This window comes from Taudactylus pleione, unplaced genomic scaffold (assembly GCF_031769625.1).
Source record: "Taudactylus pleione unplaced genomic scaffold, aTauple2 ptg000660l, whole genome shotgun sequence".
In the NCBI taxonomy this organism is placed as follows: domain Eukaryota; kingdom Metazoa; phylum Chordata; class Amphibia; order Anura; family Myobatrachidae; genus Taudactylus; species Taudactylus pleione.
Genome location: NW_028285062.1, coordinates 813363 through 838208, shown reverse-complemented (window position 1 = coordinate 838208; position 24846 = coordinate 813363). Strand labels below are relative to the sequence as shown.

At 47.8% G+C, this 24846-nt stretch overlaps 1 protein-coding gene across 2 annotated transcripts in view; it reads right to left on the bottom strand.

The window, feature by feature from the left end:
• Positions 1 to 24129, bottom strand: part of CCDC88C (coiled-coil and HOOK domain protein 88C) — a 101774-nt gene extending 77645 nt beyond the window's left edge. For both annotated transcript variants that reach the window (XM_088455544.1, XM_088455543.1), the window contains exons 1-3: positions 23948 to 24129; positions 16407 to 16507; positions 9809 to 9917 (exon numbers count right to left, since the gene is read on the bottom strand). In XM_088455544.1, the coding sequence (XP_088311670.1) occupies positions 9809 to 9917; positions 16407 to 16507; positions 23948 to 24007 (270 nt within the window). In that variant the 5' untranslated portion in view covers positions 24008 to 24129. The remainder of the gene's footprint in view (positions 1 to 9808; positions 9918 to 16406; positions 16508 to 23947) is intronic.
• Between the last annotated feature and the right edge of the window lie 717 nt (positions 24130 to 24846).

Genomic DNA, 24846 nt, shown 5'->3' with positions numbered 1-24846 from the left:
AGTCAGCCAGACACACACACACAGCCAGCCAGACACACAGTCAGCCAGACACACACACACACAGTCAGCCAGACACACACACACACAGCCAGCCAGACACACACACACACAGCCAGCCAGACACACAGTCAGCCAGACACACACACACACACAGCCAGCCAGACACACACACACACAGTCAGCCAGACACACACACACACAGTCAGCCAGACACACACACACACACAGCCAGCCAGACACACACACACACACAGTCAGCCAGACACACACACACACAGTCAGCCAGACACACACACACACAGTCAGCCAGACACACACACACACAGCCAGCCAGACACACACACACACAGCCAGCCAGACACACACACACACAGCCAGCCAGACACACAGTCAGCCAGACACACACACACACACAGCCAGCCAGACACACACACACACACAGTCAGCCAGACACACACACACACAGTCAGCCAGACACACACACACACAGTCAGCCAGACACACACACACACACAGTCAGCCAGACACACACACACACACAGCCAGCCAGACACACACACACACACAGTCAGCCAGACACACAGTCAGCCAGACACACACACAGTCAGCCAGACACACACACACACAGTCAGCCAGACACACACACAGTCAGCCAGACACACACACACACAGTCAGCCAGACACACACACACACAGCCAGCCACACACACAGCCAGCCAGACACACACACACAGCCAGCCAGACACACACACACACACAGTCAGCCAGACACACACACACACAGTCAGCCAGACACACACACACACAGTCAGCCAGACACACACACACACAGTCAGCCAGACACACACACACACACAGCCAGCCAGACACACACACACACACAGTCAGCCAGACACACAGTCAGCCAGACACACACACACACAGTCAGCCAGACACACACACACACAGTCAGCCAGACACACACACACACAGCCAGCCAGACACACACACACACAGCCAGCCAGACACACAGTCAGCCAGACACACACACACACACAGCCAGCCAGACATACACACACACACACAGTCAGCCAGACACACACACACACAGTCAGCCAGACACACACACACACACAGTCAGCCAGACACACACACACACACAGTCAGCCAGACACACACACACACAGTCAGCCAGACACACACACACACAGTCAGCCAGACACACACACACACAGTCAGCCAGACACACACACACACAGTCAGCCAGACACACACACACACAGTCAGCCAGACACACACACACACAGTCAGCCAGACACACACACACACAGTCAGCCAGACACACACACAGTCAGCCAGACACACACACGCACAGTCAGCCAGACACACACACGCACAGTCAGCCAGACACACACACACACAGTCATCCAGACACACATACACACACACACACTATTAATGTCAAGACAAAACTATCTCAGAGCTAAAATGATCTGTACTGCAATTGGGCAGAAACAAATTAGCTGGCAGTCGGGTTACGACTTAACGTAAATGTACAAACACCTCTAGGAGACAGCACAGAGTTTGTGAAGTACCTCTGATAAGTGCCATACACAGTGGTTACTATAGGTACCTGGCACTAATAAAGTGACAACTAATCCGGAATAGGTCACTCTACTCCCATCCCAACCTCTCTCCGGCTAATCTAGTGTAATTAATCACTAACACACAGAGAGGAATCTGATGCACCAAGAAGCCCATTGTTAGAAGAGCAGGCGTGTATAGTAACACATCTGATGTATGATCACTTCCTAGCAACATGTAACTACCTAATGACAGGACTGTCAGCATTCTGCACAGGGACAACACAGAGCTTAGCACAGGAAGGGACAGCAGTCACAGGGGCTTATTAATGGGCCCGGGCCTCCAGAGTCCACCCCTCCCCATGTCTCCTGGGGATCAGTTAGTCTCCACTGCGGGAAGTGTGTGTATATGGGGGTACATACCAGCGCTCTTGTGCTGCTGTGGGAGCCATTGTGGGAAGTGTGTGTGTGGGGGATATGGGGGTACATACCAGCGCTCTTGCTGCTGTGGGAGCCATTGTGGGAAGTGTGTGTGTGTGTGTGTGTGTGTGTCTGTGCGTGTGTGTGTGTGTGTTAGGTTTATTCAGTAGCATCAGGCACAGTATAAGTGATTTGCATTGTACAATTCACAGACACGTCAGTCAGGTGATGTAAATGTGTTGATGAGTGAAGTATCATTCTCAGTTTAGGCACACGTACCCACTGCCTGCAGGCCTGTATTAGGGGCCACATGGATCTGGGGGTGAAAATGTTAAGGGGCATGGAATATGGATCGTCATAAACCTCCAGGCTGAACACACTGCATTGGCATGGCATTCTCAGGGTTAAGCGCATCTTAGTTTGCTGGTTAGGGCAACAGGATTGGTTGTTGGTAGTTTGGGGGAGGGCTTTAGTTGATGTGCCGGGGTCAGAGCAGCTGGCGCTTGGATGGGGTTTTTCATGTGTTATCCCTGGGATTTGACTCTTACCCTGGCAAAGGACAGGCGGGGATATCAGAGAGTACGGGACCACCGGCCCAGGTGGGGCATTAGCCTTTGCCGGGGTTTTTGGGGTCACATTTCAAGTTGGAGTCGATGGCGGCTCTCAGCCTCATCGCCTGGATGCCTTTCCCCGCAAGGGTGGGGGCTTTGGCCTTTCCCTTGCGAGTTGTCTGACAGGGAGGCAGGGCGAGTAGTTTTCCTCCTGGTCAGTGGTTTAAGGTTTCTTCGTATATTCGTTATATTTGTTACAAGTATATAGCTTATTATGCTGGGTTGTTCTTTACTCGCCACCATTCATTAGATTTAAAATTAGCTTTAAGAGGGAATAGAGTAATAAGAAATTGCCACTATATTAATAAAAAGCTGTCCCAGTTGTCACCCGCATTTCCTGTTGTAAGTGTTGTAATTTTATTTAGAAGTTAAGTGTGTGTGGAGTGTTCTCGGTCGCTAGAGAGTTTGGGGAGGTGTGTGTGTGTGTGTGTGTGTGTGTGTGTGTGTGTGTGTGTGTGTGTGTGTGTGTGTGTGTGTGTGTGTGTGTGTGTGTGTGTGTGTGTGTGTGTGTGTGTGTGTGTGTGTGTGTGTGTGTGTGCGCTGCCGAATTTAGTGGAGAAAAATATTTTTAATACTTAGGATTTATGGCAGACTGTGTGGCAAGCTGGTCATCATCATGCTGCCCCATAGTTAATCTGGACCTGACTTCATGTAATATTAGATACACTCTAGTCCCCTACTCCAATCAGCAACTGGCTTACATTCACAGCATCTGTTCTCTGAGGGGGACCGGCAGTCAGAGCGCAGGGGGGGGGGTTTTAGTCAGGGCGTGGGGGGCCGACTGAAAACACAAAATATGATGTGAAGTGGAATTACAAATCAAATCCTTGTGAATGGGGAAAATTATTACTTGCAGTTTCTAGAAGCTGGTTGTGAAAGTTATGGAGCATACACACGGTCAGATTTGTCAGATCTGTCAGAGGAACGATTGAACGATTTCTGACTGCATTAAAATGAATGGAATCGTCCAAGTCTGACTGCAAACACATCAGATGTCAGATATCGTTATCTGAACAGCGGGAATGCACATCGTTCACCTGTCAGATTTTCCTTCAGATATGAACGATTTTTTAAATCGTTATCGTTCAGATCTGAAGAAAACTCTGACCGTGTGTATGCTCCATTAATCTTCTATCCCACTTTATGTAAACGGAGCGGGGGAGATCCCTGTTATTACCTAGTGCGCCCTGATAGGAGGCCCCGGTTACACACCCGGCAGGTCACTGCGCCATATAGCGCTGTCCAGGTGGTTTTGGAAATAGACAAAGTAAAAACAAATGTTTGTATCAACCACACAGTTACTGTACAGCCCCTAACACCATATGTATCCACTTGGCCTAATTAATTGTATCAGAACAGAAGCAATCAGTAAATGTGGATCAATATCAATAATACATGTGTCCCCAGAGGCTGTTCCCAGTCTGCCTCCTGCGTAAAACACAGCTGCCCTTAATACATTCAGAATTAACCCATCTGACCCCCAGCTTCCTCCAATTTACATGAAGCACATTCAGCAAGGCGTCCGCGTACACCAGCAGCACAGTGCAGCACACCAGCAGTACAGCACAGCACAGCACACCAGCAGCACACCAGCAGTACAGCGCAGCACACCAGCAGCACAGCGCACCAGCAGCACAGCACAGAGAATATTCTCCTTATATCTAGTGGCAGCTGTGTTACAGAGGGCCTGCTTCCTCTAAGAGAATAGGGGGGAGATGTACTAAAGCCTTGGAGAGAGATAAAGTACCAACCAATCAGCTCCTGTCATGTTACAGGCTGTTTAGGAGCCGATTGGTACATAGCCACCTATTTTTCTTTCTAGGTGCCCAATACACTCAGTGGTTCCCATGCCAGCTTTCTGACTAAAGTGCTGTAAATCCCAGAATGTGGCTCCACTGCCCAGATAATCCTGGTTACTGGTGGGAAATCCAATGGGAAGATGATGACATGGTCTATGGTAAGGCTGATGTTATTTCATGTTGGACTATGGTACGGCTGATGTTATTTCATGTTGGTCTATGGTACGGCTGATGTTATTTCATGTTGGTCTATGGTACGGCTGATGTTATTTCATGTTGGTCTACGGTACGGCTGATGTTATTTCATGTTGGTCTATGGTACGCCTGATGTTATTTCATGTTGGCCAAACAAGCCTCATGGCAGCACCTGAACTGCACATAATTAGGTAATTAGGTAACTGAGGGTCTCTTCTCCATGTAAAACCGTATGGAACAGGAAAGAAGGTACAAAGCCCAGGGTGTTTGCTTGTAGACACGACATGGAGAGCAGTCACGTATTAAACATCCAGACCTGTATTGTGGTGCCCAAAAAGTAAAAATGGATGAATACCAAGCCTGGAAGGGCTGGCACTGTAATACGCTAACATTCTCTTCCTAGGTGATCTGCCGCTAACCAGTATTAGTGACTGGGAAGAGTGAGTGTGACATCACTGCGGGGGGAGTAAATGACAGATGTAGGGACTGTCCTCAGAGCTCCACCTCTCCGATGCGGTTGGCGTTAACCTGGTGACATCATATGAGCTTCCCCTGGGACTGGTATCATAGGCAATGTACACTGTATGCAATCTGGGCAGTCACAGTCCTATACTAGTGACGTATAGCCGTATTGTATGTAACAGACTGAGCAGCATTCGCTGTGATGGTGCATATAGGGAAATACCAACCACATCAGAGGAAATTCCAAGAAGCTATTTCAGGGATTGGCTGCCGGCTGTTAGGTCAGCTACACAACCTCAGTCACTATGGGACGACACCAGCCACCATATGCTCTACCACCAACAGAGCAGCCCAGCACTCTCCCTACTCACCCATGTGTACGTATGTACGGAACAATGATTCTGTGATGTCAGTGACCTTCTGACCACTCATCGATAATAATAGTGTTTGAGAACAATAAGGCATCACAGCTGCGTAACGGTCCTTCTGGGCACTTTTCATTCATTTAAAGTACGTCCATAGATCATGTTAATGCGTCAGGCCCCCGTTGTAGCCCATGGAAGAAAGTTCAGACCAGAGACCGCGAGGTGGTTCCTAAGTAAGATCACTAGCTAATGGGTCGCAGGCTGCAGTCAGCGGAATAGAGGCTCTGCCCCAGAAATGGGCGCCTCCAATCGTGCGCAGGTAATGGATGTGTTCTAATGCACAGTCGAAAACTGTGAAATCACAGAAGAGAAAGGTCACCAGTGCGAGATTAAATACATTTCACATATGTATAGGCTCTTAGTAGGTAATCAGGTGTGTTACACAGTACAGATGGAGCAGCATTTGCTGTAACATAGTGCATTACGGCAGGGGACTACAGGTGCCTATATGTGCTGTCATTTGTTGGCCAGATGGCTGAATGCTGCCTCATGCATGGGCACAATACAGCCATGGGTCCCGATCTACATCCGATGTTGAACAAGGCAGTTGGTAGGTGTAGTAGGACAATGACCACATCTGCGTTGGCCAGACTAAGCCGCCGATGACCAGCCTCCGCACACGTTTTGCCTTGCGGTGGATCTCCAACGATCATTTCTGTGACTAATGTCCAGGACACCTGACAACGGCCTCAGACTGGTGAGGAATCTGCTACAATGGGGCCAGGGAAGGAAAGGTTATTATTATAATGAGGCCGTTCAGCTGCCTGTCTCCAGAGTGACGCAGACAAGAGGGTGATCCTCCGGGGACCCCAGCAGCCTGTATAACAAGGGCGGAGGAGGGGGGTGCCAACCTCCACAACAGAATTTAGTTAACAACATGAACAGAGGCAGCAACTTAGCTTATAGTAGATGACCCCTAATAACTCAAGCCAATGAGAAGCAGCGGATACTTGCTGGGAAGGCAGACATGGCGTTACTATTATACTGGTACATCCTGCGGTGCCTCCATTATACACAGATGAGCCCCCTACAGCCGGCCACACGTGACACGTGCCAGGTAATACAACAGCACAAACCATGAAAACGCACAATAATCGTCTGGATCATTATGGGGAAGGGCTGGCACTGGTGACTGACCGTGACCCCTACAAGGCTGGTATGCTGGGCACAGAGGCTGTGGGGGCAAAGGAACTAAAATGGGACCACCACATCATTTTGGTTCAACATTTACACAGAACAATTGAAGAGAAGATTATTTGTATCATGCTAACTTTTTTTTTAACCTATCCACTTGTGAGTTGAAGATTTCAGAGGGCATGTATCAAGCAAGTCTGAAAGGAGAATAGTCTAACACCTCTCTCCACCCCCCAAAATCAATATAACAAGCATTGGCTCTCGTACAAAGGTGTCACTTCCCCCACGGCAGGCGTGAGAGACACTAACACATTCTTTCAGTCAGCAGCAGGTAAATATGGAGCTGCTACAAAAGGCCAGTGTCTGACAATAGGGATAAATACATCCGTCCTCACACAGGGACAGTAGCCGCAGCAGAGCCTGGCACTATGGGCCATGAGGTGTTTACTCTGCAGAGAGCACAAAGCGACAAGTGGCTGCAAGTCTGCCGAGTAAACAGCTTTTCCCAGACAGTCACCGCACGGCCTCCAGCTTGTTTGTAGATGAATACAATGGGAAGGCAAAGGGGGAGATGTCAGCTGAATCCTTCGCACCCCCCAGTTGTGAGTGAGGGGTTCCCACCCCCCAGACCCTACTCACCCCACCACCCAAAATGTATATTCTACAGTGAGTGTGGTATAATAGATCGACAATGTTTAGATAGACAGTCAAAAGGTAGACACCAGATGATCGACATGGTCAAAAGGGACAAAAAGGTCAACACGCAAATGGACAACACTTTGTAATGCTAACCCACCCCCTAGCGCTTAACCCTAACCGTCTCCTCCGGCAGCCTAACCCTCCCCCAAATGCCTAACCCTTACCATGATGAAAATAATAATAATAATATGTCGACCTTCTGCACGGTCAACCATTTGACAGTAGACCATTTGTCCATGTCGACCTATTGCCTGTTGACCATCTGGTGTCGACCTATTGAATGTCAATCTTCCATCCTGATACCCTTTACTATATAATATAATCCAGATTGAGTGGATTTCTTCTGCCATGCATGGGCAATGCGCCCAGCCCCGACATATCCAGATCTGTCAGATTCGGCCAAAATGGGGACAGATTTGCCGCTTTGTGATTGGCCGAACAAATCATGGTGCACAATTGAGCAATGTAATTGTCACAAAGGGAAGGACAAGACAAATGAAAGTAGGCATAGGAAATGTAATTACCTCAACATCTACAAACCAAAATCCCAGGAGGTCTCCACCAGTTGTACTAGGTCCAAGTACAAATATTTAGCAAAAGAACCGTATGATGCAGTTTGAGCTATAAGCAGAACTATTAATTTATTACCATTTGAGAGTAAGTAGCTGCTGACGAAGGCGCTAACTCTGCGCCAACACCACACACACACACATCTTCACTCGCGGTAACGTTTGCTTAGAGGCTGTGTGTGAGCGCAACCCAAATAATTATTTATTTTACACTCTATATTCCCTACCCCATGTACACACACACACACACACACACGGGTTACTTTTTGTTGGGAGCCAATTAGCCTACCAGTATAACCCGGAGGAAACCCACGCAAGCATAGGGAGAATATACAAACTCCACACAGTTAGGGCCGTGGTGGGAATCGATCCCACAATCTCAGTGCTGTGAGGCGGTAATGCTAACCATTACACCGTCTGTGCTGTGAGGTAGTAATGCTAACCATTACACCGTCTGTGCTGTGAGGCAGTAATGCTAACCATTACACCGTCTGTGCTGTCAGGCAGTAATGCTAACCATTACACCGTCTGTGCTGTCAGGCAGTAATGCTAACCATTACACCGTCTGTGCTGTCAGGCAGTAATGCTAACCATTACACCGTCTGTGCTGTCAGGCAGTAATGCTAACCATTACACCGTCTGTGCTGTCAGGCAGTAATGCTAACCATTACACCGTCTGTGCTGTCAGGCAGTAATGCTAACCATTACACCGTCTGTGCTGTCAGGCAGTAATGCTAACCATTACACCGTCTGTGCTGTCAGGCAGTAATGCTAACCATTACACCGTCTGTGCTGTCAGGCAGTAATGCTAACCATTACACCGTCTGTGCTGTCAGGCAGTAATGCTAACCATTACACCGTCTGTGCTGTGAGGCAGTAATGCTAACCATTACACCGTCTGTGCTGTGAGGCAGTAATGCTAACCATTACACCGTCTGTGCTGTGAGGCAGTAATGCTAACCATTACACCGTCTGTGTTGTGAGGCAGTAATGCTAACCATTACACCGTCTGTGCTGTGAGGCAGTAATGCTAACCATTACACCGTCTGTGCTGTCAGGCAGTAATGCTAACCATTACACCGTCTGTGCTGTCAGGCAGTAATGCTAACCATTACACCTTCTGTGCTGTGCACATTATATAGCAGCCTTTACACAATGTAACGAGAAGAGCCCTGAACACTCAATGACCAGCTCTACAGTCACTTTGTTATGAAGGAAAAAACAGGGCGCAGGAAACGTTAGCCGGATAATGTTCCTGTTATCGCTTTCTAACAAAATAGTCATTAACAATATGGAAACGGTCAATTCTGTAAGAAAACAGAGAGTAGCCGGCGGGCTCGGGATGGGCTCTGCGACACCAAACGGCACAGCAAGCAGGGACTGGCTTAGGGTCACACTTAGAGTGGCTGCAGCAGTGTGTGTCCCACCTATCTATATGAGAGACGGTGGGTGATGTGGTAGCAGAACATAACCTGGTTCCCACAATAACCCCTTTAGATCCATGGCGTTTTGTTACTCACTGTGCATACTGCACATTCTCTCAGCGGACCAGGTATTACTGGGGTAAATGGGTAAATTTACTAAGGTGAGAGTTTTTAGAAGTGGAGATGTTGCCCATAGCAACCAATCAGATTCTACTTAACATTTAACTAGCACCTTCTAGAAGATGATAGCTAGAATGTGATTGGTTGCTATGGGCAACATCTCCACTGCTAAAAACTCTCACTTTAGTAAATATACCCTAAAATATTACTGAAAATAAATCGGATTAAAAATGCAGGACACCAAAAAAAAAAAAAAAAAATCAGAGAATAAACGGTTAAAGACACAGTGCTGAGTAACCAGCTCGCTGAGCACGGGCGCCCGACAGATAGGAGGTTAATACAGAGGACTTCCTGTGTATATATGTACAGGAAACACAAGTCATCATACCTGATAGTAAGTCTTGATGTGCCGCACCAGTATAGCGAGGTTCTGAATGCGCAGATTCATGTCGTTATTCACATGCTTGTTGATGCGCTGGTTAGACGGTCGGGGGTCTCTGCGGGCAGAGGCACAGACAGATCAGTCACGGACACTTGTAGAGGTTGTGGAAATAGATTAATAAAGAGAGAAACTATACAGACGTCTGATTAAAGCATCAAATCAGCCACTTAAATAATCATTAGCTGATATTTTGGTCACTTTATGAATCCTGGGTTGGGGGGATTGTAAAGGTCACTACTAGAGAATGGGACATGCTGCAAGGTCTGGTCACAGAATTGGCCCAATACGTTATACCCCCAAAATTATTTTGTGAAAGTGTTTTGTTTTTTTTACAGTAAAAACTTTAAAAAGTTAAAATGATTATTTAAATTAAAGCAATGGATTCAAAGTAATTTATTTCCTAATTGCTGGTAAAATGTTATAATGCAGGGGTTATGTAAGTATTTACAATTTCCGCCATACCCCACACACACACACATAATTTTATTTTCCTACAATACTAAATCAAAATAGATTTCTTTGGGAACTAGTGCTCCTCAATCATTTTTTTTTTCTTCATATCGGTTTTAAATGTTCTTCGGTCTTCATGATGAAGTTTGTATTTATTTTTTAAACAGTAAATGGTCCCTGACACAAACGTATTTATTTTTAAATGATTTGGAACACACACTGTACACTCGGTGTGTAAATTGTGGACTTCAATCAATCATGTGACCTCTGCGTGTTACATTCACCGACTGTTATACTACTCAGGATAGAGGGAATATGACTAAATTATTCAGCAGGCTGCATGAAATCGCTGGAGAGGTCATTATTAGCAGCGTGGAGATGGGGCAGGTATTGCTCAATCTGACTTTAGCAGTAACGTTCTATGGGACAGTGTCATTTCCAGTTACCCCAGTAACAAGCCTGAGCTGACAACCAGCGCTCTCCAATAACCATCAGTCTGCTGTTATGTGCCAGGCCCCAGGAGAACGCTTCTTACAGTCATAGCAGCAGCCTTGTACAATTGTGAGAGGATAATTCAAAATTAAAACTAAGATTATCTGACTGTCACCGACCCTGCTGGATCTCAGCACCTCAAAATCCTTTTTATACTATCAGATTACAAATAAACAAACTCCACAGCCATCCTGGGCAATCCTACCAGCTACCGCAGCACTACAAGTCCCAGCATGTCCCTAATCAGCCTGCACCACAGTTAATGAGTTGCAGGCTGCCCATCTCTGTGCTGTAGACGTTTGCAGGACTTCGTCTTGGCTCAGTCACCTCATGACAGACACATTCTGAGATATTACACAGCGCCCCAAACCGGCCTCATGTGGATTTAATCTTATAGGTCCCTGAATACTGTCAAAATGTTTCTTAGCACGAAGAAAAAAAAAAAGAGACAATTATCTGCTGTTTGTATGCGGATATCCCTGTTTATGAGAGAGACTCCGCGCTCTCCGGTGTCACACAGCCGTGGATCCTCGGACACGGAATAATCCTATAACTAGCTGATTAGGGCAGACAGGTTCTCATGTGTCTGTCACATGTAAGTATAGCTCTCAGCTGCTCGGGGGTCTGGTAAAGACCATAAACATACTCAAACAGCTTTGTCAACTGTTCCTCTTGTCCTTCATGTGTGGGTTTTTGGAATAACAGAATCTCAGGCTTCAGACAGCTGCTTACACCAAAAGCTAAGAATCAATAGACCTCCGCCCAACTATTTACATGTAGTTATACGAGTGTCTCAGTCTATAACCTGCGTGACCATCACAGGGGACGGCCACCGAATGCAACAGCGCCACACGATGCGAGAACATAGCGCCTTTCCCCTCAGACTGTCCGGCCTCTGGCTACACACTTACCAGGCCCCCTGGCAAACCCAACTGCCCGATGACTGAATATGGCGCGGTCACCAGATAAACAGACCTGACCAATCATGCAAGTGGCTACATTTCCGACAGATATTAAGCATATGGCACAGACTACCTTATCTGACCGGGTCTGGTCACCCTCCTGCCACGTGACTGGCGTTTTCATGCGACAAAGGGCCTGATTCAGCTAGGAACACAGTTGCTAATACGCACGCAATTGGTCAATTAATTTGCACTGCGCATGAATCACAGCGCGCAAGCCATACGCTGTGGTCAGAACTGCTATGCAGACTCGTGAGTGTGATTGACAGGAAGTGGCATTTGTAGGTGGTAACAGGGGGGCGGGCAAACCAGTGCGTTTCAGCGCCGTTGCATGGGCGTGCATAAATTAGCCACTCCTGAGTGAGGTCTGACCTGCATTAACTGTGCGTATGGGTCCGATGTTACCGATTGTTTATCTATGTTGACCAAGTATACGGATGTGAGTAAGGGGAAGTGGGCGTCCTTATGTCAGGCTGCGATCGCAATGCGAATGCACACATTTACATATCACCGCTGATATTAGCAACGCAGTTGCGTGCGTATAAGCAGAATAGCGATCCGTAGTGAATCAGGCCCAAAGACATTATGAAGCTCGAGGTGCGCAGGAACAGAACCATGAGGGGGAAACTGGATTGGTAGGGGACGTGGGAACCATTTCAATGCTGCCCCCTAAGAAGCCCCCTCGGTAAGTGCCTAGTTTGGTAAAGTAAAGCCCTGCTGCCCAGCACGTAACCAGCATAAGGTACACACAGGGCTGTGCACACATTGATTAAGGGGTGGGGGATAGAGGTGGGCTCCAAATCTCACTAACATCCCGACCTCAGCCTTTCATCCACTGAGACAACAGAATATCCGCTCGCCCAGCAGGTGATGGGAAGAACAAGTCGTCCGAGTTACACGTTCTCCTGCAATTGTCACATCCATCAGTGGGATAATCTGCACCCACTTCAGCTACAACGCACATGCCCTAAATACACTGTTATGCCAGCGTGCCAAGGTCTCTTCCAAAAACACATATTTCCTATCGCAATCACTTTACTTTCAGTTCCCGGGGCCGGCCGCCCTATTGCGCGGTCTGCTGAGAGAGCCGGGGAAGGGTCCTATCTATCCCACTCCCGGTAACTTTTGCGGAGTGTACCCTATAGACTACAATGGCTGACGCCAGCTAGCTACCCGGACAGAGATGGGTAAATTCGTCCCCCATAGAAATATTCAGGGGATAGTTAATATTTGCTGGTACTTCCCCAAAAAACATCTCAAAAATATTCTTTGATAAATAGGCCCCTTAGCATCATAGAGACCAAGTAATCGTTATCTAGGGACAAAGAAAAAACATTCATTACACGAGGGCGAGAGGACTAATCAGAGGCTGCAACTACAGCCCCCAACCATCATCTAAAGATATTAACAGGAGGAAATATGAAAACACTAAGGACAAAGGCACAACACAAGGCGTCACCCTGTAGATCAGCCCAGCGATATATGGCAGAGCAGTGCTGGGTGGCACGGGGCACTTGCAGGGGTGGCAAGGGGGCAAACACTAAGGACAAAGGCACAACACAAGGCGTCACCGTGCAGGTCAGCCCAGCGATATATGGCAGAGCAGTGCTGGGTGGCACGGGGCACTTGCAGGGGTGGCATGGGGGCAAACACTAAGGACAAAGGCACAACACAAGGCGTCACCCTATAGGTCAGCCCAGCGATATATGGTAGAGCAGTGCTGGGTGGCGCGGGGCATTTGCAGGGGTGGCATGGGGGCAAACACTAAGGACAAAGGCACAACACAAGGCGTCACCCTGTAGATCATCCCAGCGATATATGATAGAGCAGTGCTGGGTGGCGCGGGGCATTTGCAGGGGTGGCATGGGGGCAAACACTAAGGACAAAGGCACAACACAAGGCGTCACCCTGTAGATCAGCCCAGCGATATATGGTAGAGCAGTGCTGGGCACTTGCAGGGGTGACACAGGTGGGTGGTCTAGAACCAAACCAAATGTATGGCCAATGTGACTTGCAGCCACCAGCATTGGTCTTTTCTATCATATGATATGTGGACAATCAGAAGCGCAATAACACATAACTGACCCCAAGGTGACAGATCAGCACAAGTTACTGAGAAAACTAGTGAGAAAATAGTCTAATGAAGGAAGAAACTTTTGGGTGTGTGAAAACAAATGCTGATACTCTAGGGCGCTGTGATTCAAGAAAGAATGGGACGCAATGAGCCAGAGGCACCTGGTTATACTGAGAAACGCACCTTTAGGCTGAGGAAACCATTAACGCAGAATGAGGACAGTGATTATACATTAATACAGGGATCAGGAAGATACAAAGTGATGGATCTGTGTCATCGTACAGCATAATGCGTCGCCACACGCGGCTGATTCTCAGCAGGAAAGGAAGTGGTTTAGATGCAAGTTACAGCTTTCGTGATGGAAATACATTCATACGCGGCCTGTGCGAGGTACCGGTTAGTGACTCAGATCTGGAGGAGCATCTGCAGCTGAAAGCAAAGCACGAAGCCCCATTGTACCATCCAGATGAAGGAGCAAATCCTGGCTAAGGGGAGATAATTAGCAGCGAGGTGTTTAAGGGCCAGTAATCAATACTGAATAAAGGTTTCCTTAGCTGCTGTCCAGTCTCTGTGGCTATTTGGGTCGGTATGATAAAGCCCAGAGATTTACACAGCTGACAACAATGAGTCTCTTCTCTATGTCCACGAACTAGAGCCTGATACATGCACTGGTTGCTACATGCCACGAATAGCACCAAACACCTGAGTCTACATGCCACGAATAGCACCCAACACCTGAGTCTACATGCCACAAATAGCACCCAACACCTGAGTCTACATGCCACGAATAGCACCCAACACCTGAGTCTACATGCCACAAATAGCACCCAACACCTGAGTCTACATGCCACAAATAGCACCCAACACCTGAGTCTACATGCCACGAATAGCACCCAACACCTGGGTCTTCATGCCACAAATAGCACCTAACACCTGAGTCTACATGCCACAAATAGCACCTAACACCTGAGTCTACATGCCACGAATAGCACCCAACACCTGGGTCTACATGCCACGAACAGCACCCAACACCTGGGTCTACATGCCACGAACAGCACCCAACACCTGGGTCTACATGCCACGAACAGCACCCAACACCTGAGTCTACATGCCACAAATAGCACCCAACACCTGAGTCTACATGCCACAAATAGCACCCAACACCTGAGTCTACATGCCACGAATAGCACCCAACACCTGGGTCTTCATGCCGCAAATAGCACCTAACACCTGAGTCTACATGCCACAAATAGCACCTAACACCTGAGTCTACATGCCACGAATAGCACCCAACACCTGGGTCTACATGCCACAAATAGCACCCAACACCTGGGTCTTCATGCCACAAATAGCACCTAACACCTGAGTCTACATGCCACGAATAGCACCCAACACCTGGGTCTACATGCCACAAATAGCACCCAACACCTGAGTCTACATGCCACGAATAGCACCCAACACCTGAGTCTACATGCCACGAATAGCACCCAACACCTGGGTCTACATGCCACGAACAGCACCCAACACCTGGGTCTACATGCCACGAACAGCACCCAACACCTGAGTCTACATGCCACGAATAGCACCCAACACCTGGGTCTACATGCCACGAATAGCCCTGAGGCAGCAGAATAATAGCCACAGAGACTGGACAGCAGCTAAAGAAACCTGAGTCTACATGCCACGAATAGCACCCAACACCTGGGTCTACATGCCACGAATAGCACCCAACACCTGGGTCTACATGCCACGAATAGCACCCAACACCTGGGTCTGCATACCACGAATAGCACCCAACACCTGGGTCTGCATGCCACGAATAGCACCCAACACCTGGGTCTACATGCTACGAATAGCACCCAACACCTGGGTCTGCATACCACGAATAGCACCCAACACCTGGGTCTACATGCCACGAATAGCACCCAACACCTGGGTCTACATGCCACGAATAGCACCCAACACCTGGGTCTGCATGCCACGAATAGCACCCAACAGCTGGGTCTACATGCCACGAATAGCACCCAACATCTGGGTCTGCATGCCACAAATAGCGCCCAACACCTGGGTCTGGCAGGGAGGAAGAGAGGTTTCTGTATAACATCACAAACATTTAATTTCTGACTTCTGGGCAGTGATCAAATGGTTGTAACATGCAATTTTGTCAAAGAAAGACTGACAACGTAGAGGAGAGATTTATTTTTTAACACAAAGTATTACTCTTTTAAATGTCACAGGTTTGTAATGAGAGGCCTCAGAAATGATAATACTTCCCCTAAGGAGGCCAGAGGCACCGCAAAGCAGACCTCTCTCTCACAAGTTCCTCCCACAAGTGTCCTGCAAACACGAATCATTCCATCTTTACCCAGCAACAAGCACCTATAAGGGAGGAGTCCGTCCAACACGCATGAGCAACAAAAACAAGTTCCACCTGCACTAAACTGCTCGACAGCAAAAACACATAAAAAACAAACACCAATATAAAATGTGTATAAATGTTTAGTGACACCTATCACAGCCGGGACTCATTATAAGACGTTTGACGTCTGAAACATCATTTACTTACATCTGAAGCATGATCTTATTGAGGAACACGCCGTCTACAAGATCCATGTAAATAGACAGCTTATTTTCATTCTCGCTGCCGCACGGGCCGAAGGTTTTCACCTACAGGAGTAAGAGGAGAGAAAACGGAGAGTGAGGGGACGGAATGCAGGCAGATTACACACAATTCCAAAGGTAGAAAATGAAGTCACAGCCCTGACCTGGAGCAGAACACATTCCACTAGGATAACGTAATGGCTGGTGGTGCAGGTTACATATGAGACACCATAAATCTGGGAGCACCTGTCGGAGACGGTCACATTCTGGCCCTATCAGGTGTAGGAGTGGTACCTGGTGCTAGCACGGTGTCCCTAGAACTTATATATTTGTGGCTGCTTTAAGGTTTATAATTTACCTCCAAATCACCTCCATAGCTCCCAATTCTCTACCCAGACTGCACACTGTGTACTACACGAAGGGGTCTATTTACTAAGCTTTGGATGGAGTTAAAGTGAATGTAAGCTCTTGTGAGCAGGGCCCTCTACCCTCTTGTGCTTCTCCTTACTTTATTTTCATCTACTTCTTCCTCCCCACTAGGGCACCTAACACTTGGCTGCTTATGCTGTTGCTTATGTGGGTGTTATGGTCACCAGTGAAGAAATGTATATTATCCATGTCCTTGTCCTGCATTGTATTGTCACTCTTTTGGTTATGTACTTTGTGAGGCGCTGCAGAACACTTCTGGCGCTATATAAACGATAATAATAATAATAATAATAATAATAATAATAATAAAGGGCCTGATTCAGACCCGGACGCTATGCTGAGCTCGCATTTAGCGATTTTTCGCAATCTGCGCATGAGTCGCAATGCGCGTGCGCGAACCAGTCATTGCGATGGGAAAGTGCTCGCCCGTAGCCCGCAGTCGGGCCGCTATTTTGAGTGACCGATAGTGCCGTTTGTGGGTGGTAACAGGGGAAGGTGCTTGTAAACGGGGGTGTGGATGTGCGAACGCAGGCGTGCCCGACCGTCAGAACGGCGTTTAATGGGCGTGCATAATTAGCAAAGCAGCGTCATTACACATGTGACTGGGTTGTATTTTAGCCTGAACTGCTCGCACTGTTGTGGCGGGATTAGGCTACCACAAGCGCTGCGAGCAGCTCCGATGGCTCTCGATGTTCCCGATTAATCCTACAACTGCCGGAGATGACGTGTGTTGCGAGTGGCAAAGGGGCGTCTTTATACAGGTGCGAGCGCATAGTGCGGCCGCTCGCTATTACTTAGTGGGCGGCTTTACGCGACGCAGTGCGAGCACATGATTTAAATAGCCGGCCCCTTTTAGCCAGCGAGCGGGCGCAAATAGCGTCCGGGTCTGAATCAGGCCCAAAGTCCCAAGCAATCAGCTCCTAACTGCCATGTCACAGGTAGTTTTTAAAAAAAATGACAGTTAGTAGCAGATAGGTTGGGACTTTATCTCCATCCACAGCTTAGTAAATAGACCCCCTAACTCACCAATCATTTTATGTACACAACATAAAACAAGTCACCGTACCTAGGACTAACTGCGAAACTGATCTGACAGCCAGCAAGGACGCAAGAGCTCAGAGTGACGCCGCTCCGTATACTAGTGCGTGATATGCGCAGCCTCTAGCGTTGAGGCCTGGCCAGGAGAAACTCTTCGGGGCATATTTATCAATTATCTGGTCTTAGTGCTGACAAATTGTAATTTCTTGTCCCTGCTATTCACGGCAATAAAACATTATATACTCACAGACTGTATGAAATAACACATGGAGGGTCCCTGCGATGTATTAGGAGTGAAGTGATCACCTCAGCGGTTACTATTCCTTTGTGGGAACTTCCGCGCATGTGTGGCCTACTGACCTTGCAGGTGCGGCAGCCATTGCCGGAGGACGTGTTCCAGAGAAACTTTCTCCTGGTAAGTTTGCCAAAATGTAGCCCAAAGGCGACAGGAGCTACCGTAATCCGAAGATGGCGTTAGCTGCTGGGACCACGCATTGCGGAGCTTGGTAAAGCGGACAGCTTCGCAGCCCCCCATAGAAACCTACGAGAGCTGCAGCTGCTGACAGAGATGGACGGGACCGCGGCAGATATGGAGATTTCTGCCGAGATCCCTCCTTAATATTTGCAGCATAATCCCCGAAAGTGGGTGTTTTGGGGGTATATGCCACAAACATTCAATGATAAATAGGCCCCTCCGTGTCCTGGCAGCCACGGGAATGCTGACAACTGTTGTTCCTCAAACGCCAGCATACGCAAGCCGTTTAGCGCTGCCAGGACTTGCTGGAAGCAGGAGAGAACACTAAAATCTATATTTTATCCATTTATTGCCGCAACACACACTGAGCTATTCCAATTATTGTTCACAGGGATATACTGCAACATGGGCAGGACATTTTCGCCAGTTTCAAGGTGCCTACACACTTGGCGATGTGGTCACGATCCAACATTGTGTCAGATTTCCCCTTGAACTCTCCCCAGCAGCTCCCCGGCAGTCGTGGGCACGATTTGGTGTAAAAAGTGTCCAATGTGACAAACGATCTATCGCGCCTCCTAACTATTCCAGTGCATCGCGCCTCCTAACTATTCCAGTGCATCGCTCCTCCTAACTATCCCAGTGCATCGCTCCTCCTAACTATCCCAGTGCATCGCTCCTCCTAACTATCCCAGTGCATCGTGCCTCCTAACTATCCCAGTGCATCGCTCCTCCTAACTATTCCAGTGCATCGCGCCTCCAAACTATCCCAGTGCATCGCGCCTCCTAACTATCCCAGTGCATCGCTCCTCCTAACTATCCCAGTGCATCGTGACTGAGATTGTCAGATCTGCCCTACAACACGGCAGATCTGAAGATGCCATGTACGACCTGCGGGGACACTGAGGGGGAAAGCTGGTTTTCTTTAGTAATTCCTATGACAGCTAAATCCCCAAACAACAAGTTTCCTCAGATCTTCGCCCATCATTGTACATACTGTACATTGTAAGATAGGCGCAGCTGAAAACAAACATGTAAATGCGCTACGTTATAGAACACATGTTACAGCAGCGTCCCTTGGTGTAAATGGGACCGACTCTAAATAAGCCCCTAAGTGTGGAAGCTTCACCGACTCAAGAGACGCTGCGGTGTTTATAGTAGACCATGGTAGTTTTTAGGAGCCTCTTGTGGCTCTTTACGATTCTGGGAGCCCCCACCGTCCTCTCTCATGCAGGGAATCACTTGGACGTTGTTACGGCAGACCAGGGGCAGCAGAGCGATAGCCTGAGGTTGGCAGACAGACCCTGCCCCTGCTGCCAGCAGCCTCCCCGCACAGACTCTGCAGCCAGGACACTTAGCATTCTAGCCGTTACAGGCAAACAAAAGCCGGCAACTGAGAAGGACGCTATTGTTATTATCACAATCCAGGGCCAGCACAAAAAAACCTGCAGAGACAGATCCTCCGCCAAGACTCCCCAACCCAGCAAGGAGTATTTCAGTCCCTCTCTGGAGATTCGTTATCCCCAGCACACCTGTCTCAGAGTGACAGCCTGTCTCATTTATAGACCCTGCCATAGAGAGACAGTCATAGTAACATGTGTGCAGGTCAAACACTGGTGTCAGTGTGTGTGGTCTGTGCTTTGGGGGCCATCCTGTCACAGGGGAGGGATGGAAATGCGGCCTAGTATGGTCATTCCTGCGACTCCATATTCTATTACGTTACAGTGAGGGTGTGGCGCGGTTAGGTTAAAGATAACTCACTTTTATAGAACACATGTAATGTAGTCCCTATTGTTTTTCTGATTGAATCAACACTACACATTACAAAGTTGGAATTTACCCTGTCTGAGGATGTTAGAGGACTAAGGCCTGATTCACAGCGCTCGCAAGCGACCCGATGGTTTGCGAGCATGCATGTGCACGCTTCGTTCTGCGCGTGCGTGAACTACTCTGTGCGATCGCAGGCCGCTCGCTCGCCCAGCAAAGAAAACCCAGGGAAATGAGTGACAGGAGAGGCCGTTTGTGGGTGGTAACTGGGGCAGGACACTAATATCGGGGGAGTGGAGGTGCGAACGCAGACGTGCCTTGGTGTTCCAACGCCGTTTCTAAGGCGTGCATAATTAACAGGCAGCGTCATAGTACACGTCACATGCCTATTTTTCACACTGAAGTCCTGGCAGTGCTTGCGGCAGGGTAAGGCAACCACAAGCGCTGCGATAGCAACCGATGGTGCTCGATGTACCAATGTTTTAATACATTTCCCTGGAGATGACGTGCGCAAGTGGGCGTCTCAACATACGCTTATGGGTGTCTGCATACACAGAGCGATCGCTCGCACAGCCAAAGTGGGTGTGCTTACGCCTTGGCGAGCGATCGCTTCCCATGTCGTCACTTTGAAAAATTTGCATACGCTGGATGCGAACGATCGCATCTAGCGAGTGGGTCTGAATGAGGCCCTATATTCCTGTCACAGCTGATGGCAGCAATCCCATGTGTCTCTTCTCAGTATAAAGCAGAAGACTATTGGTAATCAATATTTTTGCTTAGTTTGTTTCTTCAGGCTGCTTTTAAATGATTTATAATCTGCAGAGTATCAATAGGGTCAAGTCACTACAACAGTCACATGATGTACTGAGCAGGGAGACTTTAAAACACAACTCTGACCTCTGTTGTCACTGTGACATCCCCCCCTCCCCCAACAAGCCATGCTGAGACCTGTGCTCCTCTACCTGTCCAACATACTTGTTTTCTTTCCAGAGAAATGTCTAAAAAGATATACAGTAACGATTCATGGGAGGAGGGGGGGAGTAATATGAATAGCTTAAAAAGAAAAAAAAAATATGGTACAAAACCGGCTGCCATTTAAAGGAATAAAAATTAAATAAATACAGTATTGCTGATTTAAGAAAGCATAAACATATTCTACTTTAAACAGCAAATAAAAGGACATACTACATAACAATTTAAACACATGTAACATAATATTGATAGTAATTTCATTAAAGACCATTTAAGAAATTCTAAACATTCTTTCACATTTCATATTTCCATTTAAATTTCAATAGAATGGTGATAACGCATTGTACTCCTGTTACTGGGAGTACCACCACAATCTATTTTCACAGGACACAAAGTTCTATTGGCTAATACACGTTCTCTAATGAAAATAGACAACAAAAGTGAATACTGTAGTAATTAGAACCATCTATGTTGATGGAAAATCGCCACTTGCCATCAAAATACGATTCACGCTGTGCATTTTCCAGAATGGCGATCCTAGCTAAAGTTTGCAGCAGAGGTGAAATTATAACAGCAACAGGTCATGTATGTTCTATGGACGTCTGTGTGCGGCAGCAGGTCATGTATGTTCTATGGATGTCAGTGTGTGGCAGCAGGTCATGCATGTTCTATGGATGTCAGTGTGTGGCAGCAGGTCATGTATGTTCTATGGATGTCAGTGTGTGGCAGCAGGTCATGTATGTTCTATGGATGTCAGTGAGTGGCAGCAGGTCATGTATGTTCTATGGATGTCAGTGAGTGGCAGCAGGTCATGTATGTTCTATGGATGTCAGTGAGTGGCAGCAGGTCATGTATGTTCTATGGATGTCAGTGCGTGGCAGCAGGTCATGTATGTTCTATGGATGTTAGTGTGTGGCAGCAGGTCATGTATGTTCTATGGATGTCAGTGCGTGGCAGCAGGTCATGTATGTTCTATGGATGTCAGTCCGTGGCAGCAGGTCATGTATGTTCTATGGATGTCAGTGTGTGGCAGCAGGTCATGTATGTTCTATGGATGTCTGTGTGTGGCAGCAGGTCATGTATGTTCTATGGATGTCTGTGTGTGGCAGCAGGTGGGATCATTACTGACCCAGCAAACATAAGTTACTTGGGGTATGATTGAAGACATCCACAAAACATGGCTAGTTGGGGGTACATGACTACTAGAGATGAGAACCCCTGTTATACAGTAAAAGCATGAGAGGATGCAGCACTGCAGGAGTAGTGTATACAGGGATTACTGCTAGCTAACACACCAGGGACAGGGTATATGCTTTACTACACATTAGTAAGTCGGTGCTGAACCTGGATTTTACACCACATCTGGGGGTGGAGGACAAGGAGTGACATTTTGGTTATTTGGGGCTGTAACTAATACCCCATTTGTTCTTGAGAAGAGATCAGAAGAAGGAGTAAGACGATCACTATTCGTGCTCAGTGTAATAGGGTGTTTCACATTACATTACATTCATAGACTCACCAGGAGGATTTATAATGGTTGAGGTGCAGCACTGCCCTGTAATCTGTGGGAGAGGTCCCTACTAAGGCCATTCCTGGTAGCCACAATCAGATCACAATAATAATAATAATAATAATAATAATAATCTAGTTATAGTGAATGGCACCTGTCATCAGTTTTGGCGGCTTCCAATAGAAAATACATTATAGTAGAATATAAAAACAAGTTTCAACACATCATTAATGCAGAAAAAAAAGCAAATTCCAATTCAGGACACTCCATGGATAAATGCTGATCCTATATAGGGTATTACATTCTACACATATGTGCTTCGCTGGCCTGAAGAGCTGACAATCCAAGTGCAGTCCAGTGAAAATACATTACATACCTCAGCTATTACCTATAGTGCTGTCACCACACAGGGTTACCCTGTGCCCCAGGCAGAACAGCCCATTTCCTACCAGTGAATTATAGTAACCGGGCTATAAACTTTCAGAGGGTGAGAATGACATTATCAGGGTGTTATCGTCTGCTTGTTGCCCCAGTTCTGCAAGTATAGATAGGCTGGGGGAGGGCTGGAAGTATTGGGGGTACATTCAGCTGTGGGCAGCTCCCCCCAAAACACAGAGCAGAAAAACAAAAAGGTCACTGCCCTGAGAATCATTTCCTTTCAGGCAAATACAGCGGCCCCACAGGTGGTCTGAGCACAGGGGGTGGGAGTCAATTACACACATGTAGCATGTAGTTTGCATGCAGCAACCTGACACACACACAGGGGGTAGGGGTAAGTTACACACATGTAGCATGAACTTTGCATGCAGTAACCTGACACACACACACAGGGGGTAGGGGTAATTTACATACATGTAGCATGTACTTTGCATGCAGTAACCTGAAACACACGCACACGGGGTAGGGGTCATTTACAAACATGTAGCATGTACTTTGAATGCAGTAACACACACACACACACACACAGGGGGTAGGGGTAATATACACACATGTAGCGTGTACTTTGAATGCAGTAACACACACACGGGGTAGGGGTCATTTACACACATGTAGCATGTACTTTGAATGCAGTAACACACACACAGGGGGTAGGGGTAATATACACACATGTAGCATGTACTTTGCATGCAGTAACCTGACACACACACAGGGGTCTGGAGATCAGAACAAAACAAAAAAAGTTTATAAAACTTTGAGCAAACTTTGAAATACAAATATAAGTCTTCGGTCCCAGCACAGATCATTAGCCACAATGTAACGACGTTTAGGGGTCCTCAAACCTTCCTCCAGCGCCCCCAGAAACCCGCCGGACACTCACCCAGGTCACCAGTGGGCTGTCCAGTAACTGCTCCATGAGCTGGGAGATGGTTATATCCATGCTGGGGGCTAGTTGTGGTACAATAGGGAAGAGCCCATCTTGTTTGTGCCCTTGGAGGGAGCAGATTGCTAATAGCTGAACAATGAGAGTCTCATCTCTGCAGGGGGCAGAGCAGCACTGAGCACACCCTCCTCCCCACATCCCCTCCTCCCGCTTCTCCCCCTCCCCCTCACACCCCCTGTGCCAGTCCCGGCAGCCGCACACATGCCCCCTGTAGTGGGTGCAGACACTAGTGTACTTGCTCGGACACCCGCTCACTGCCTGTCCTGCTCCCACCCACTACCTGCTGCGGCACATGGAGAGGGGAGGGGGCTCAGTAGCGCTGGCTGCACCTGTCTATAAGCCCCTCATTGCTGCATAATAATAATGGTGGTTGTGTGATTGCAGCCTCGGTCTCTGTATTATTCACCATTAATAATTACATACAGGTACAATAGATAGTAAGCTCTGCGGGGCACACAGCCAGCGCGTAGCTGCTTCATGGGCTCTGAAGTTCAAAAGGAAAAAAAATTGCCAGAAGTCCTATAAAATGGATGACAGCAGCAAGTGCCACAGGGATGTTCCTCAGGTGGCAGGTTATAGGGGGCAGCAGAGGGGACCTGCAACCACTGTGCCAGTTCCTATTTATGTCTTACTGGACGGTGCTTTCCGTCATTAGACAGAAAGTGCGGCTCCCAGGTCACCTCAAAAGAGGAAGGGCCCCTTTACCCCCAAACCTAGAACCATGAGGACCTTTGGGGGGGCGACACCCATTTGCCACAACCCTGGGTTCTGCCAAAGCTTCCTCCAGTGCCTCAGAAGAAGGGACCTAAGGAGGATGGGGGTATCGGGGCCTTACC